An 18,712-nucleotide genomic window follows, 5' to 3' on the forward strand; every position below is an offset into this window, starting at 1 on the left:
AAGCCACCTTTGATGCGCCAAACCATCCGAAGCTTGTGTGAAAGAGCTGTGTAACTATAATTTTTATCAAGAATCACTAAAGCTTCTCGATAAGGCTCTGCCAAACAAAGCTTGGCTTCTTCAGTGAAGTTTACACATGGAGGTTGGGAATCGCCCTGCTTGCCCACCACCGTGGCTATACTATCCCCAGATAGAGATCCTGCAAGTGCAAACGCCTTCGATTTCTCTGAACCAATGACTTTATCTCTAAAGGAGATCTTTGTAGGATTTGAAAAACCCCCTCGTGAAAAACCCTCCTTGACACCGAATGCACCCCCACCCACACTCTCCCCCTTATCTCTTCCGACGGCATGGCCGCCATCCTCACTGTGTTTCGCCCTCAAACACTCGTTCCCGCTCTCTCCTTCTCTCATTCTCTCTGAGTACGGAGTACGTACTCTTTCTCTGCTAGGGTTTGGAGAAGATAAATTTTATTTAGGTGTTTTTTATATACATATAATATGATTAGTCTTTAAAATATCTAATTTACAAATTAAAATACTAAAATAATAATTTAAATAATAACATATAATTTAGAATTTTGTTATTTAGATTTTATATTTTAAAAAAAGTGAGTAATTTTTTTTAACAATAGAATCAAAATATCTCTTTTTTTTATAGAATAATGTTACACATTCAAGTTTTTTTGGTTAACTAAGTCCAACCAAATTAATCTAATGATTAATATTATTCCAAGCCTTATTGTTTAATTTAGTTAGGCTTAGTTCATAGAAAAACTTAGATGTGTAGTATTACTCTTATATATATATATATATATATATATATATATATATATATATATATATATATATATATATATATATATATATATATATAAATAAGTAAATACTTATTTAAAAATTTACTTCTCATACAATTAAAAGCAGACTCTTATTGAAATTTATAGTTAAAAAAGTTCTTTCAATTAATGCGGTTGTTACAGAAAAAAATTAAAACTAATATAAAAAAGATAAATAATATTCTTTCGAGTCGATTTCTAAGAGAAAACACAAATTTTATTTAAATTGAGAATTGGTCATTCTAATGAGATCTAATATAAAATTTTTAAATTGGCTATAAAGTATCAAAAATTGAATAAAAAATTATTATAAGGTCAAATTCAATAATTTAGTAAGAACAAATAAATATTATTATCATATACTATTTAAAAAAATTTCAAATTATAGTAAGATAACACATGTACATCCGCTGCTAACCAACAAGGGATGCTTAAGTAATCTAAGAGACCTAGCAACATAAATTTATTATTTTATGTTATCATTCTATAATTTTTTTTGGTAAACTATCTTTATTTATTAGGGCAATTTATCCAAATAAATAAATTGGGTAAAAACTTTACTAAAATACACAAAACAGAAATTCCTTACGTACATGTGCATTTTCACACTTCTATATAAATCATGGGAAGCTACCACGGTTTCTGATTTTAACATAAACCGTGGCAAGCTACCACGGATTATGGTGTTTGTGGTTTGTGTGTAAACCGTGGCAAGCTCCAACGGTTTACGAAGAGAGAAAGTTAAGCATAAACCGTGGCAAGCTCCCACGGTTTATGAAGGAGGAATTTTTATCATAAACCATTTATTTTTAGATGTTTGATTGCATCAATGTGGTATCATTTAGACTGCGCATGATAATTGTGACAGAATACATGTATATAATAGAAGCTCAAACCGCTTAAACTATCAAATACATAGCAGATAATATATTAGACAATTCTCAGACCTTTTTAACTATCATTTCCTGTTACTTCATTATTGTGTCATGTCATGCACCCAACAAAACTAATATAATATAATCTAATCTTCACTCTCAAATCTCAGTACTCACTGCTCAATACACAATAGTAAAATAATTTTGTTAACACATTCATCGTATTTTTTTTAAGTTTTGGATTATAAAATTAAAGTATCAATTATATGTATAAAATATATATTAAAATGTAAAATATATATTAAAAATAAATAAAATAATATATATTTATACAAAAATATATAATAATTGATTTTATATATATATATAAATTTTTTTTTGAAAAAATACAATATCAAATTTTTGAAATGTTAGACAATGAGTACAATAACTTTTAAGGAAATTTTTTGGCTTTTTAAGAGAAAAAAAATATTCTTCTTAAATTAACATTAGATCTAATGAGGTTTCAAGAGTACTTGTCAGAGATCTAATGTTAATTTAAGAAGAATATTTTTTTTTTGTCCTAAAAAACAAAAAAATTTCCTTAAAAGTTATTGTATTCATTGTCTAACATTTCAAAAATTTGATATTGTATTTTTTCAAAAAAAAAATATTATATATATATATAATCAATTATTATATATTTTACATTTTAATACATATTTTATACATATAATTGATACTTTAATTTTATAATCCAAAACTTAAAAAAAATACGATGAATGTTTTAACAAAATTGTTTTACTATTGTGTATTGAGCAGTGAGTATTGAGATTTGAGAGTGAAGATTAGATTACATTAGATTTAGTTTTGATGGGTGCATGACATGACACAATAATGAAGTAACAGAAAATGATAGTTAAAAAGGTTTGAGAATTGTCTAATATATTATCTGCTATGTATTTGATAGTTTAAGCGGTTTGAGCTTCTATTATATACATGTATTCTGTTACAATTATCATGCGCAGTCTAAATGATACCACATTGATGCAATCAAACATCTAAAAATAAATGGTTTATAATAAAAATTCTTCCTTCATAAACCGTGGGAGCTTGCCACGGTTTATGCTTAGCTTTCTCTCTTCGTAAACCGTTGGAGCTTGCCACTGTTTACACACAAACCACAAACACCATAATCCGTGGTAGCTTACCACGGTTTATGTTAAGATCAGAAACCGTGGTAGCTTCCCACGGTTTACATAGAAGTGTGAAAATGCACATGTACGTAAGGAATTTCTGTTTTGTGTATTTGAGTAAAGCTTTCACCCAATTTATTTATTTAGGTAAATTGTCCTATTTATTATTTTAGTCATACTTTTAACTAAAAGAATGGTATAGACTAGAAAAAGAAACACAAGTAATAACTTATAAAGAGTAAATATTTAAATTGGTGGAACGTATTTAAATTTGGAATAAAAAATTTTATATGTATATCAAAATTAATTATTAAATTAATCAATATATATTTATATATAAATATATAATATTTAGTTTATTTTTATTATATATTTTATATTTTAATATGTATTTTATACATGTAAGTGATTTAATGGTTAATTTTTTTTAGTACATGTAGTATGATTATTTTTTATTAGACACTTTGGTCTGCAATAATTTTTTTTATTATTTTGAAGTAAACTAATTTGTCTTATTTTAGCACTAAATTTTATTATACTAAAATTTATTATGAAATTATTTATTCAATGCACATATATAGAAGAGTTGGTTTATAACATAGTTAACCCTGTACTTTTCCATTTATACATGAGCATTGCATAGATACTCATGATTAGTCCTATCTATATTTCTACATCAACTTAATGTCATTTTTTTTCAAAGGAATTAAGTGTTTACATTTTGCAAAATATGAAAGTATCATGTAAAATATCCTTACTTAAACTTCAAGAAATAGTAGTATCACTTTTAAGTTTTAACTATAATAATAGTGTAATATCACTAAATCTCAGAGAAATAATTTACCATTCCACTATTGTAAGGGGTAAACCTTTGGCCAAGAGCCGATAATTGGATTGCAGTAAATTTTAAAGCTAGCTTATAGTTATAATCACTTGTATATATCAAGACGACATGATATATAGGGGCATAGATAATATAAGTATACTGTGATTGATCACTGATCATACATTGAGTTTGTCCATCTCCCTCCTAATAGCATTTGCTCTGACCAAGCTCCCAATGGTGTTAATGGCCAACTTGAGATCCTCCAATGGATTCCCAGGGACTACTGTCTTATACAAGTAGCTATCAAATGTCATCTTCTGAACATACTCATCAGCACACATCTCCACGAATGCCTCCCTTGCCGGATTCGACCTATAAAACACCTTCTGAAGCACATCTAACACCTTGTACGTAGGCCAATATGTCTTATCCCACTTCTCCAAGTACTTCCTCAAATCCCCTTCATTCACCATCCTCTTCCCATTATCCGACCCTTCCACAATAGCCTCTGCGCACATTCTCCCACTCTTTGCCGCGAAATAGATCCCTTCGCCAGAGCATTTCGTCACATACCCGGCTGCATCCCCCACAAGGGCCACCCTCCCTGTCTTCGGGGTCGGGGGTGTTCGGGGATGGGATGCGCCTCCACTCGGATGATCTTGCCTCCGATGATCTTATCTTCTGCTCTTTTCCTTGTTGCTAGCTGGAATTTTTTGATGTCTGCCTTGTGTGTTACTGTGCCTGTCCCGACAGCAACATGGTCGCATTTCGGAAACACCCAACCATAGAAATCTGGGGATACATCATCCCCAACGTACATCTCCGCAAGATTTTCATAATACACCATTTTCTCATCCGGGATCTTTATCCTCTCCTAATAAAACAAATAGCACTACCAAAACATCAGAATTTTACAATTCTTAAAACAACTTACATTGGAACTAAATCAAATTGAACCCTTCTAAATCCAAGTAATGCAGAGATTTAATTTCTATTAAATATAAGTATTTAATCCATAGAGTATGCTATCATATCGCATTTTTATTGATTATAATAAATCGTGTTACCTAGATCATTTTGTATTAGCAACATAAATCAGTCATTTGATTTATGATTGTAATTAATTTTTTTAATAAGAGTATATAAGGAGTACATAAAGTGTAATCACTAACATTAGATTCTCATTTTGAATTAGGTAACAAACCGAATGAGACCAAATTCATAAATAACATACAAGGACGAAAATCATGAAATGAAATGAAATGAAAGGAGGAGTTGTTTGAGTGAGCTTCCAAAAAAAATATATTTTTTTTAAAGATCTCTTAAAAAGATAAAAAGAATTTTATATTTAGATATCTCATAAAAAAATTTTATTTATTAATTATGTTCAAGTATAATAATATAAAAATATTTTTTATTCATTTATTATGTTATTTTTTTTTAAAAAATCTTAAAAATATATATATTATAGCTTCATAAAAATTGAGTATTTTTTTAAATATTTTTATTTTTATTACTAAAAATTTATTAAATATACTAAAAAAATTAAAAAATAAAACTTTTTTCTATCAACTTATTGACAACGAAATAAGTACATTTTGCCTAAGCATTGCATTCAAACATTATAAAGTTACTAAAGAGAAATTTGCAAGACCAAATAAAACTAAAATGAAGAAATTCAAAAGGAAAAAGTAATTTAAGATGATATAGAGGATAATACCTGAAATGCAATGGCATATTCATAGTCACCAGCATCAATGGCCTTAGCAACTCTAGAATTAGCCCCATCGGCACCAATGACAGCATCAACTTCCAGCGTTCTCTTCTCACCAACTCCACCAGTTTTGCCATCATACCCAGAATAATGCAGTACGTAAGGTGAGTTCTTATCTTTAGGCATATCCATTTTCAAGAACAACCCATTAATAATGGTGGCACCGTTCTCTTTTGCTCTATCTCTGAGGTACGCGTCCAAAACCTCACGCCTCACCATTCCAATGTACTCGTGCGGCTTCAAGGTCCTTCCAATGTCTACCGCCACGTTCGACGGTGATATCATCTTCATCTTCGTCACGCGTCGGTCGATTATGTCTAATGGCAGGTCAAACTCTCCCACCATGCATAGTGGAATGGCGCCCCCGCACGGCTTGCAGTTATCCATTTTCCGTTCGATTAGGAACGTCTCGATGCCTCCCTTTGCTAGGGTCTCGGCGGCAGATCCCCCGGCTGGACCTCCGCCAACGATAGCGACACGCAGGTTGCGGCCTTGGAGCTTGGGACTGGTTTTTTCGGCAATGACCTTGAGCTTTTGGGGAAAGCTGATGGTGGCATACTTCTGGTGGACGGCAAAATGGGTGGGTTCCGATGAGGATTTGCGGAGTCCGATGAAGGATTTGAGAACCATAGAGTTCATGGTGCTAGTGAGTGTGAGTGTGGGTGATTTTTGTTTTTAAGTTTTGATATTTTGTCTATTTTAGTGTGAATATGAGTTTTGTTGGTGATTGTGGATATGACAAGAGATTTTGGGGCGTTTGTGGCCGTTAGATAGGAGAATTGAGGCCGGAGATTTTATGTGGATAATGTTTGTGATATTGCGCCTTTGAAGCTTGGAAGTGCCTATAGGATTTTAAGTGGTTGATAGGTTGCCACGTTGTGCAAATTCTGTTTGTAGGTGTTAAATTTCTAACTCACTTTCCAGTTCCCATGTTCAATTGAAACTGACCAAACTCTTTTTTAAAGACCTATCACATACTAAAAGTTTACAGACGTTATTTGATTAATCTAAATATTAAAATTAGTGTTTTCATTTTCAATTAATTAACAGAGTAATAACACTAGAAAAAATCGCATTAACATAAAAGTTGTGAATAAATTATCTCCAATACTTGAAAAAAAATTTATTATCAAATATAGTGATAAATCTATAAACAAATTTTTTCTGTCTGTCTCCAATACAAGTATTCGTTGAACCGAAATAGAAGTATGAATTATAATTTTATAAGGATATACTTAATCTTAAGTTTTGATGATTAATAAATTTAAATATAATTTAATAACTTATATTAATTAGAGAAAGTTTAGGAGGCCAGCACTTTTATTAAAATTTGGCCAACACTTAACTATTAAGAGAAAAGTGAATAATCCCACGTTATTAGACTCACACCATTAAAAATACTAATAATGACTAATTGATGGCTACAAATCACAAAACTTACTTGTCTCTAGCACTCCTCTATTAATAATTATGTAATATTTTTTTAAAAGTGTGTAATCTAATAAAAAGAATTTTATTAAATAATTAAATAAATTAGATAATTTCTAAAGTTGAAAAAGAATAAAATAACCTATAAAATAAAGAGTCAATTTAGATAAAAAAAATTTAATTAAACTCTTTTGAAATAAAATTTTAAAATATAAGAATTTATATTAAAAATAGTTTATAAATAAATTATTTTATGTTTGATTTTTTAGTTATAAAAATATTTATTTAAAAAAATGATAAAAAAAATTTTTATATTATAAAAAAATAACTTTTTTTTTAATTTCTCCGTAAGTATTTTAAATAATTTTTTAAAAGGTTGAAAATTAATTTTAAAAATTATATCAAATATTAATGCTATAATTTTTTATAGAATAAAAAATGCTTATAAATCTATTTAAATTGACTTTAAATTTAAGTAAATTTTGTCAATTATACTCATTTTTAGTAAGAGTACATAAGAAGAACTCTATAATTATTAATTATACTAATTACATAACACAATTATAGTAACTATCCATGTCAAAAAAACAAATTTTAAAAGATAGAATAAGATGTTTTTAGAAAGATTTAGGATTTGTTTTGGGTGATCTTCTAAAAAAAATCTTTTTTAAAATTATATTTTTTTTAAAAAATCTTTTAAAAAGATAAAATAATTTTATTTTTGGATATCTTATATAAAAAAATATTTTTATTTATTAATTATGTTTGAGTACAATCAAATAAAAGTACTTATTTATTTATTTATGATGTGAAAAATATCATTTAAACAAATCTTTTAAAATTTTATGAATTTCACCTAAATAAATACTTAATCACATAAAATATTACCATTTTTTTTGTCGTGGTTAAAAAAGTGTTCCAAATTTTAGTACCGATACAAATATTTTCAATAAATTTAAAATTGTTATAAAGGTATACATTTGTTAAAAAAAAAAAAAAAGTACTTCCATTGATAGGAGTTAGAAAAGGTTGACATGACAATCAAGATATGTCATGCGAAAAAACAACTATAAGTGACCTAAATCTAGTAGAATTTTAAGCTGCCAATTAAGGCAATAAAGCCATCTCTAAAATATCCCTTTTTTATGTACAGACGCGGTTCTGATTAACCAATCAAGAGATCAATAGAATTGAACTAAAACTCGGTTAACTTCAAATCCATAACTTTGTTCCACATACTTCATTCCCTACTTCACTGGCATTGATGATCCCAATGCAACTGGAACAAGTACGAGACATGTGAGCCAAACCTCTATATTAAACGTCGTCATTAGGTAAATAAAATTGGTAGCAAAAAAGACGATGTGGCACCAATTGCCTAGTTAAACAACATACAAAGGTACTTCAACTACATATTTCCAAATACAATAGAGACATAAAACAAGACTCAAAGCAAACATCTTGAAAAACTAAATCCTATATAGTATGGTTTGCAAAGGGACCACCTTCATCCACCCTATGACAACATAACTAAACAAAGAACATGCTGTCATGTGGCACATAGTTAAAAAGATCGGGTACTTGAAGCCATAGTTGTTGAGAAGGTACTTGTTACTAAAAAATGCATGCGTTAGAAGAGTACCACGAAGTTACAAGACTCACAATAAAAGTATACTACGCCCTCTTTCTGGATGTTGTAATCCGGACAAGAGAACACACCAAAATAATTATTGAAAAGCAAATGGTTATTAGTTTTATTTAGACATGCTTTAAAATCTTATTGATCGTGTTTTTGCTTATTTACCGCATATTCATCAACTTCTATCCTATAATCACTAAGAGAAGTCTAAATAGGTAGTCAAGAGTAAGTAATGTACTAAACAATGTGAACAATGGATATATCGATTATCGAATGTTCAAACTTCAATTTAATAGGTGTACGAATGGTTATCCTAATATTAAGATTTAGGTGAGTAATTTGGGGTTGTAGTGTATTTTTACTTCATTGGGCCAATTTTAGAGTCTATTGTTCACAAAAGTCATTGTCTACCTAGTAAAGTCATTTTTAAATACATGTACAAAGATACAAAAGGCATGCACACAAAATTTTATACTTGTTGGATGTAATATTTATAGAGATATAATGTATGTCTCTTAACCGTCTCTACCTTGTTGAACAAACAAATTAAATCTTATTCTCCAGCATTGTGCTAACCCCACATACTCCGGCCTGTGTTTGTCTTTTTGAATTTTTTTAACATTCATCGGTGTCATAACCCGTCCATGTACATATTTAGTCCAAATTAGTTTATTACTATGTGTATCGATCTAAACACAAGTAAAAAGTAATATTGATAGGTGTTCGCCGTAGCAGTATCATCGGGTTAACATAGTAGAATTCTTCTTGAAATCTCTTGGCTGAGAGCTCATTAAAGATGACACACATGCACTCTATCACCTGCACATGCATAAAAGCATAAAGCGCATAAAAAAAGATTAAAAAAAGGGTCAAAATCATAAATCCATAACTATTCTTTATTAGGTACATTACCCGATCCATCGACCCATTCCTTTTTTTAATGTCTTCAGGTCTCTTCGTATTAGGTCCAACATATAGTGTATGCGGTACCATAGGATTATTTCATCCAAGGGATTGCTGTCATCCATTACCCATTTGTACACCTTTTCTTTCTCATCTTCATCAAAATCAAGTCGGATGATCACTCGAGCAAAGCCTTAGTGGAGTGTTATTGACATATGTGATTTTTGGGGAAAGCCTATTATAGTCGTTAGCATCATCTTGGGTATTCCATGATCAATCTTGCCGCCATCCACATTCCTCACACTTTCGTGGGATCCGGAATACACAACTATATTTAAACACCCGGATATCCATCCTGCATATCGCAAATAAAAAATGAACAGTCAATCTACAAAATTCTACATTATCACAGGTTCAATACTAGTGTACATATCGTATAATTAAATTGTAACATCAATAATAAGTATATGAACTTATTTTTCACCCAATACATTGACAACATGGTGTTTTTCGTTGCTTATAGGACTAAGTGCTCCACAATTAACAACAACCTCCTCTTGGAGCTCATGACTACACACACAAAGTTCTTTAGCTCAATATAATATAATAAAAACGTACTTATTAAAACACATCTAAAATTACACAATAGCACACAAGTAATTACTTACATACATCCAAAATCATACAAATAAATCTAATTCTAAACTATATCATCATTCAAACTTGTTTGTCCTAGACGGTCTTTGCTGCCATTGAACACTTCTGATGTCCTGCACCTCACAAATAAAAAATGAGCAGTCAATCTAAAAAGTTTCACACTATCACAGGTTCAATAGTAGTGTACATATCGTATAGTTAAATTGTAACAGTAATAAGAAGTATATGTACTTACTTTTCATCCAATACATTGACAACATGGTGTTCTTCATTGCTCATGGGATTAGGTGCTCCACAATTAGCAACAACCTCCTCTTGGAGCTCATGACTACACACACAAAGTCTTTTAAATCAATATAATATAATAAAAACGTATTTATTTGAACACAAAATTACACAATAGCACACAAGTAATTACTTACACACATCCAAAATTATACAAATAAATCTAATTCTAAACTATATTATCATTTAAACTTGTCTGTTTCTGACTGTCTTTGTTACCATTGAACGAGTCATCTCAAGAAGAGGCAACATTCATTTTTTTGGAGGATGTTGAGCTTGGGTTCTTTCTATGACACCCTTCTTTGTCGCTTGTGTCAGTTTTAGTTAGTAATTCTTCTTTGTCTGACTCCTCAACAATTTTTTTTTCTTGTTTGTTCTTTAATCCGAGATCTCACTTGTGCACCCCATCGTTAATTAGGCGTTCTCTTTCGTGGTACATCCATGTTAGCCTTTTTCCTTTCGGATTTTCTTAACTCATCAATCTTCTAAATTAGGCCCTGTTAACATTATACATTAACTCTCAAACAAAGGTCCATAGTAAAAAAAATAAATACATTTACATATCCATCTATACCGATTCCTGAACTTCTTCTTCCTTTACTAATTCTCTAAGCGTAGCAAGAGTCCATTCCCTCGTCCATGGTTCAAGGCTGCTATTATAGTCCATTCCCTCATCCATGGTTTAAGGTCACTGTGTTTGTTGGTATGCAAGTAGAGTATCTGCCACAAAAAACATCAGCAATTCAACACTAACGTTCAAGTGAGTCTAAATATATCAAGTGATGTGGCTTAACTTACTAAGAGAGCAAACATGCATTCATCAATAGTTTTTATGCCATCTTCCTGAAATTTTCTTATGCCCCCCTTAACACAATCATAGATGTATCTACGCTAAAAAAATTGCATTGGATTATGCATGTCTATCATGCTCGAGATGAATGATATAGTAATGTACTTATTACTGGTAGCAAACAGGAAGACCTTCATCACAAGCATTATAAAGTATATTCCTCCTTTTCTGGTTCAATTGCAACTGAACATCTTATTACATGGTCTTTAACTTCTTTTTGGGTTCTGCCTTCAAATGTGTTTATGAGTTGACGATGCTTTTTCATATCTAACTTTAAAAAACTATCACCTGTAAAATAGAAGCACAGGAGTGAGAGAAGTATTACTAGAGAAAAACTATACATCAACACATCTGAAACTCAAATCCATATAATTTGTTCACAATTCCTAATTTATAAGATTATACAATTATGATATCAATCATACCATATCACAAAGATTCATTATATATAGCAAGTTAGCAACACTATTTGTAGCAGTGAATTATTTATCAGGTTTAATTACTTTGTAGATCTTTATAGTTTCACCAAATTTTTAATTAGGTCTCTATACTTTTTTTAATTAAATTCTTATACCATTTAATTTTTTCAATTAAGTCTTTATTGACGTTCGGTAATGCTAGGGAAATAAAAAAAATAAGCAGAAATTTGCCTTATTTAGTATTTATTAATTGTTATAACATTTAATGAATACTAAATAAAGCAAGATCTAGTTTTTTTTGCTAATATTTTTTTGTTACCAAATATTTTTTATTGATGTTAAACGTTTAAAAAGCGTTAGTGAAGTGTGAATTTATTTATTTACCTATACTCTACCCTTATAATTTCTACTCTTACTGTCCTTCACCACTCCCCCACATCGTCCACCATTTCCTCACCCTCCTCATCCATCACCACCATCCCTCTACCAACAAACTCCCTTTCTACATAGCAGAAGGGATGAAGATCGTGCTTTAAGGTGAATTTCACCACCGATGGTGCAGTGAAGCTGAAGGAGAGTGTGAAGGAGAAGCTTAAGGAGTTCATGAGGGAGTACACCGATGACACTCTAGTAGTATGACCTAATGCAACATGTGCAACACAGTTCCATCCAATAATAACAAAGTCAAAAACCAACAGCAGCACAAGAAATTAATATGCATTAAAACCTGCAACAAGCATTCAATCAGACTACAAATAGCCTTTAATTCCATTACTAGAAGTGGCCTCTAATTAAAATTTATATTTCTACTGCTAAATTCATAGAATTCTAAATCTTATATACACTTTTTATAGGGAATTTCAATAGAAACCCTTTTCCAAATCATCCAACTGAACTCATATCACATTAAAATATTCAGAAACTGACACCGGCAATGAATGGGAAGAGAGAAACTCGTCGGCAACAAAACCATAACAAATTCAAATCACAACAATAATTTCAGATTTGCAATTGGAGCTTCTGATTCAGGAACCAATATACTTGAATGTGGAACATGAACTCTGAACGGCGTCGATTGTACGTGGTGGGGAACAGAACCAGCCGAGGAAGATGACGTCCATAGCGACAGAACCACCCAACACACGATGGCGCGTGATGCATGGCCAGAAATGGCGCTTCAAGTGTCCTGAGCTTATAAACTGGAAAACGTGCTTCGACGTTGTCGTTTCGGTGGCCAAAGGGTTGGAGTGCTTGCACCATTGTTGTGACCCTTCAGTGATTTTATGGTGACATTAAATTGAATAATATTTTGTTGGATTCTGAGTTTAGGACTAAAATTGGGTATTTTGTGCTTGCCAGGGTGAAGGAGTAGGTTAGGGTTGTGGTGGTGGAGGAGATAGTTCACAGTGGTGGTGGTTGTGGAGGTGGCGGGAGGTGGTGATGAAGAGTGTAATCATGGTTCGATGGTGGAGAGTGTGGCGAGTGGGAATTAGAAGAGGAAGAGTTTTACAGCAGTGAAGGTTTTGGATTCATATGCGTCTTCGGTGACGGTGGAGACTTCGCTGGAGGTGGGTTGGAGAAAGGTAGCGTGTTGTTGGATGGGGTGAGTATGGATAGTGGAAATCAGAAGAAGAAGAATGGCAATAATGGCGGTGGTTCGATGAAGAGTGGTGGTGGAGGAGATAGTTCATAGTGGTGGTGGTTGTGGTGGTGGCGGGGGTAGTGATGAAGAGTGTGATCGTGGTTCGATGGTGGAGAGTGTGGCGAGTGGGAATCAGAAGAGGAAGAGTTTTGCAGCAGTGAAGGTTTTGGATTCATATGCGTCTTCGGCGACTGTGGAGACTTCGCCGGAGGTGGGTTGGAGAAAGGTAGCGTGTTGTTGGATGGGGGAGTATGGAGAGTGGGAATTAGAAGAAGAAGAATGGCAGTAATGGCGGTGGTTCCGGCAGGGGTTGGTGGTGGAAATAAAGACATGGTAAAGGATTATGTTATGGAATGAATTGGTACTAAAGAAGCATTAAAGACGAAAATTAATGGGATGATTTTAAAATTTAGAAAATATTTAGATGTCCCAATTAAGTCTAATATATTTAACAGAATATTCTATTATTTTAGACGTTTTTATAAAGGCTGAGATCTAATTGAAAAAAATTAAATGGTATAGGGACTTAATTAAAATGAAAAAAAAAAGTATAAGAACTTAATTGAAAATCCAGTAAAATTATAAGGACCTACAGAATTATTAAACGTATTTATTATTTATTAATATTTTTTACTGAGTATTCCAATGTACTGAAAGAGTCTAGCAGCAGAAACAACACAAATATCCAAGACAAGAATAATATGGAAGCACTCACAACACAATATGACAGCAACTATAACAAGCAAATATAGCAAGTAAAGTAATAACAAGAACACATTGAGATTTTAACGTGAAAAACCCCCTCAATGTGAGAGGTAAAAACCACGGGTCGTCCAGACCAATGAAATAGCTCCACTATAATCAAATAAGATACAAGAGAGTCTCAAACAAAGCACAAAAACGTGCATATAACCAGCCAAAACATCAAAGCACCAAAGCTTATAAATGAGAAGCAAGAAGATGAAAAATACCCAAAAATAGAGCTGCTATTCAAAGCCTATTTCTCCCTCTATAGACCTTCAATTAAAATCTTCACCATTCATAATTAAGGAAAAAATGTGCAAAATCTGCAGTCCAAATTTCACGTCGATCCAACGGTGAAAAAATGAGAAACTTCTGTTCAAAGAATGCTGCTCTGTGTAAAAATGGAAAACCTATTTTCTCTCTTGTGAAGCCAATTTCTCCCACTGAAAACCTCCAATTAACATCTCCATCAACCAGAATGAAGAACAAGATGAGAGGAACACGCAGTTAAAATTTCAAACCGATCCAACGGTGAAAGAATGAGAAACTGCCATTTGAAATTTACTACTTTGTATAAAAATAGAAATTATGTTTTTCCCTCTTCTCTCTAACTTTGTGGCTACACTCTCTACCTCTCAATGACCCCAAAAATTTGATTAGGGTTGTGGCACAATGGGTGCAAAGAAACACCCTCAAAATGTTGGGATTGGGCCTCACAAAGGAGAGAAAAAAAACCCAACAAATCTCCCCCTTCTCGACTAGGTGGAGGCCCTCGCCATTCCGGCGATCAAACAACATGTTTCAAGCTTATCTCTTGACAACGCTTTTGTCATCATATCAGCCCCATTGTAATCAGTGTGAACTTTCTCAAGTTTCAACAACTTGGAATCTAACACATCCCGTATCCAGTGATACCTATCATCAATATGTTAATATCTTGCATGAAAAGTAGAATTCTTGGCAAGATGAATAGCACTTTGACTATCACACAATAACACATAACGATCTTGCTTGAAACCAAGTGCTACAAGAAACTTCTTCATCCACAACAACTCTTTACATGCTTTAATTGCTGCAATAAACTCTGCCTTTGTGGTAGAAAGTGCAACACACTTCTGTAACCTTGACTGCCATAAAATAACTTCCCCTGCAAACTTGACCAAATAACCTGAAGTAGACTTTCGATAATCAATATCTCCTGCTATGTCTGCATCAGTAAAGCCAACTAGCAAAGGTTTCTCACCACCAAAACTCAAACTCAAGTTAGTTGTACCTTTGAGATATCTCATAATCAATTTAACAGTATTCCAATGTTCTTTACCTGGATTAGAGAGAAAACGACTCACAGTACTAACCGCATGAGCAATGTCTGGTTTAGTACACACCATAGCATACATCAAGCTTCCAACAACTGAGGCATAAGGAATTTCATCCATTTCTTGTTTCTCCTCATCAGTGGTTGGACACTGCTTGGTACTCAACTTAAAATGAGGAGCAAAAGAACTAGTAACACATTTGGCATCATTCATGCCAAACCTTTGAAGCACCTTCTTTATGTACTTCTCCTGTGACAAATAAAGCTTCTTGGAATCTCTATAACGAGTAATAGTCATGCCCAAAATTTGTTTGGTAGGACCCAAGTTCTTCATAGCAAAGAACTTGCTCAACTGTTTCTTCAACTCATTAATTCTCAAAGCATTCTTGCCCACAATCAAAATATCATCCACATAAAGCAAAAGAATGATAAAATCATCATCAAAACATTTTTGCGCAAATACACAATGATCTGAAGTTGTCTTACGGTAACCATGCTTCTCCATAACAGATTCAAACTTCTTGTACCACTGTCTTGGAGCTTGCTTCAACCCATAAAGATTCTTCTTAACCTTGCACACAAAATCTTCCTTTCCTTTAACAACAAAGCCCTCCGATTGCTCCATGTAGATCTCTTTGTCTAAATCACCATGAAGAAAAGTTGTCTTCACATCCATTTGCTCAATCTCCAGATCAAGAGACGCTGCTAATCCAAGCACAGCACGAATGGATGACATCCTCACAACAGGAGAAAATATCTCCTCATAATCAACACCTTTTCTCTAGCTAAAGCCTCTAACAACCAATCTAGCTTTATACCGAGGCTTAGAATTGTGTTCTTCATTCTTGATTCAAAATACCCATTTGTTCTTCAAAACTCGCATACCCTTTAGTAGCTTCACCAACTCATAGGTATCATTCTCAAGCAAGGACTTCATTTCTTCTTGCATAGCTTCAAGCCATTGAGCTTTGCTTTCATCTACAACAGCCCCTTCAAAGTATTCAAGTTCTTCCCCATCAGTCAACAAAAGAAACTCATGTGGAGAATACCTTGATGAATGCTTCCTTTCTCTTATAGACCTTCTGAGTGCATTTGCAGAAATTTCCAAAGCTAGTTGTTCATCTGGATCATCATTACCAACTTCATCAAGTATTGGATCAACTATTCCATCTTCACCTGCACTTGTATCGTGCTCATTATTTTGAGCTTCAACTCTACCATCTTCTACCATAGGCATAGAGGGAGTAATATCCAAGTCAGAAAAATTATCACTAGACTGAACCATTGGCTTCTCAGCATTATCAATATCCTTCAATGTTTGGTCTTCAACAAAGACAACATCTCTACTCCGAATCACCTTCTTGCTAACAGGATCATAAAACCTGTAACCAAACTCATCCATGTCATAGCCAATAAAAATACACTGCCTAGTCTTTACATCAAGCTTAGATCTCTCATCTTTGGGAATATGAACAAAAGCTTTACATCCAAAGACTTTTAAATGATCATAAGAAACATCTTTACCTGACCATACCTTCTCTGGCACTTCAAATTGCAAGGAAACACATGGTGTCCGGTTCAAGACATGAACAACAGTGCTCAAAGCTTCACTCCAAAAGGATTTTACCAATCCAAATTGTGACAATAAGCACTTAACTCTTTTAACCAATGTTCTGCTCATCCTTTCAGCCAAGCCATTCAATTGAGGAGTCTTCGGAGGAGTCTTCTGATGTCTTATATCATGCTCTTTACAATAAGCATCAAATGGACCTGAGTACTCACCACCATTGTGAGTACGAATGCATTTCAACTTCTTCCCAGTTTCTCTTTCAACAAAAGCTTGAAATTGCTTGAACACATTCAAAACTTGATCTTTGGTCTTCAAAGTGTAAACTTATAATTTCCTAGAATGATCATCAATAAAGATTACAAAATAGATAGACCCTCCAAGTGTTCTTGTCTTCATCGGCCCACATACATTAGAATGCACCAAGTCAAGTATCTCCGGCTTCCTTGAAGGTGGATGACTCTTGAAAGAAACCCTGTTTTGTTTCCCATCAAGGCAATGGTTGCACTTTTGTAAACCAACCTTACAACTAGATAAAAGATTCCTCTTGGATAACATATTCATGCCCTTCTCACTCATATGACATAATCTCTTATGCCATAAATCAGTTTCATCAACAAACTCAGCAGCATTAATAACATCTTTCACAATCTTTGCTTGAGTTAAATAAAGAGTAGAGTGTCGAGTACCTCTAGCAACAACCATGGAACCCTTGGTGAGCTTCCAACTATCACGAGAAAATGAGCTATCTAAGTCTTCATCACACAACTTACCAACAGAAAGTAAGTTCAACCGAATATCTGGAACATGCTTCACACGCTTCAAAGTCAACTTGGTACCGGTAGAGGTTTCTAACCAAACTTGTCCAACACTAGCACATTTTGCAATACCTTGATGAGCCATTTTCACTTCACCAAAATTACCAGGAGTATAAGATGTAAACAAATCCCTCCTAGATGTAACATGAATAGAAGCACCACTATCAATTACCCAACTAGTGCTATTATCAACAAGGTTAATAGATTCAAACTCCTCAACAAGAAGAAAATCATCATGAGTTACATTAACTTTGTCTTCATTGATATCATCATATTTATTTGTGCTCTTGTCTTTACTTGCCTTGGCTTTCCCCTTCTTTAACTGCCAACAAAATTTCTTCACATGTCCCTTTTGACCACAATGATGGCATTCAATATTTTTATAGTTTTTTCGAGACTTGCTTATGCTTTTATCTCTACTTTTAGGACCTCGACTTTTGTTTCTCCCCCTGACTCAGAAATAAGAACATCTGAATACGTAGTCGATGTACCTTTTGACTTTCTTCTCATTTCTTCATTCAAAACACTGCTCTTGGCAAGATCCATAGAGATTACACCATCAGGAGTAGAATTGGACAATGACATTCTGAGAATTTTTCACGAGTTTGGTAAGGAGCCAAGAAGTAACAATCCTTGAACCTCTTCATCAAACTTGATACCCATGGAAGATAACTGATTCATAATTTCTTAGAAATTATTCAAGTGATCTGTCATTGATGTCCCATTCGTGTACTTCAAAGCTAACAACTGCTTGATAAAAAACATCTTGTTATTCCCAGTTTTTCGAGCATACAACTGTTCAATCTTAATCCAAAGGGCCCGAGCATGTGTCTCTCCAACAATATGGTTCAACACATTATCGTCAACCCACTTCCTAATATATCCACAAACTTGTCTATGCAACAAAGTCCAATCATCATCAGATTTATCATTAGGCTTCTCTGTACCAAAAATTGG

At 33.0% G+C, this 18,712-nt stretch overlaps 1 protein-coding gene and 1 pseudogene across 2 annotated transcripts; both read right to left on the reverse strand.

Annotated features, from left to right (window-relative positions):
* Positions 1 to 3,700: 3,700 nt before the first annotated feature.
* On the reverse strand, positions 3,701 to 6,186 carry LOC107645521 (geranylgeranyl diphosphate reductase, chloroplastic-like; annotated as a pseudogene). Its single transcript, XR_015886082.1, has 2 exons — positions 5,435 to 6,186; positions 3,701 to 4,588 (listed from the first exon to the last, which is right to left on the reverse strand). The product of XR_015886082.1 is annotated as a geranylgeranyl diphosphate reductase, chloroplastic-like (transcript).
* An 8,627-nt stretch (positions 6,187 to 14,813) lies between these two features.
* On the reverse strand, positions 14,814 to 18,340 carry LOC148554467 (uncharacterized). The gene is made up of 9 exons (XM_088490333.1): positions 18,185 to 18,340; positions 17,828 to 18,077; positions 17,627 to 17,692; positions 17,023 to 17,140; positions 16,420 to 16,752; positions 15,942 to 16,107; positions 15,656 to 15,755; positions 15,046 to 15,376; positions 14,814 to 14,970 (listed from the first exon to the last, which is right to left on the reverse strand). Exons 1-9 carry the CDS (start codon positions 18,338 to 18,340, stop codon positions 14,814 to 14,816), a joined length of 1,677 nt encoding a protein of 558 aa, XP_088346459.1.
* Between the last annotated feature and the right edge of the window lie 372 nt (positions 18,341 to 18,712).

The sequence above is a fragment of the Arachis ipaensis genome, chromosome B6 (assembly GCF_059453495.1).
Source record: "Arachis ipaensis isolate K30076 ecotype BB chromosome B6, ASM5945349v1, whole genome shotgun sequence".
NCBI lineage: Eukaryota > Viridiplantae > Streptophyta > Magnoliopsida > Fabales > Fabaceae > Arachis > Arachis ipaensis.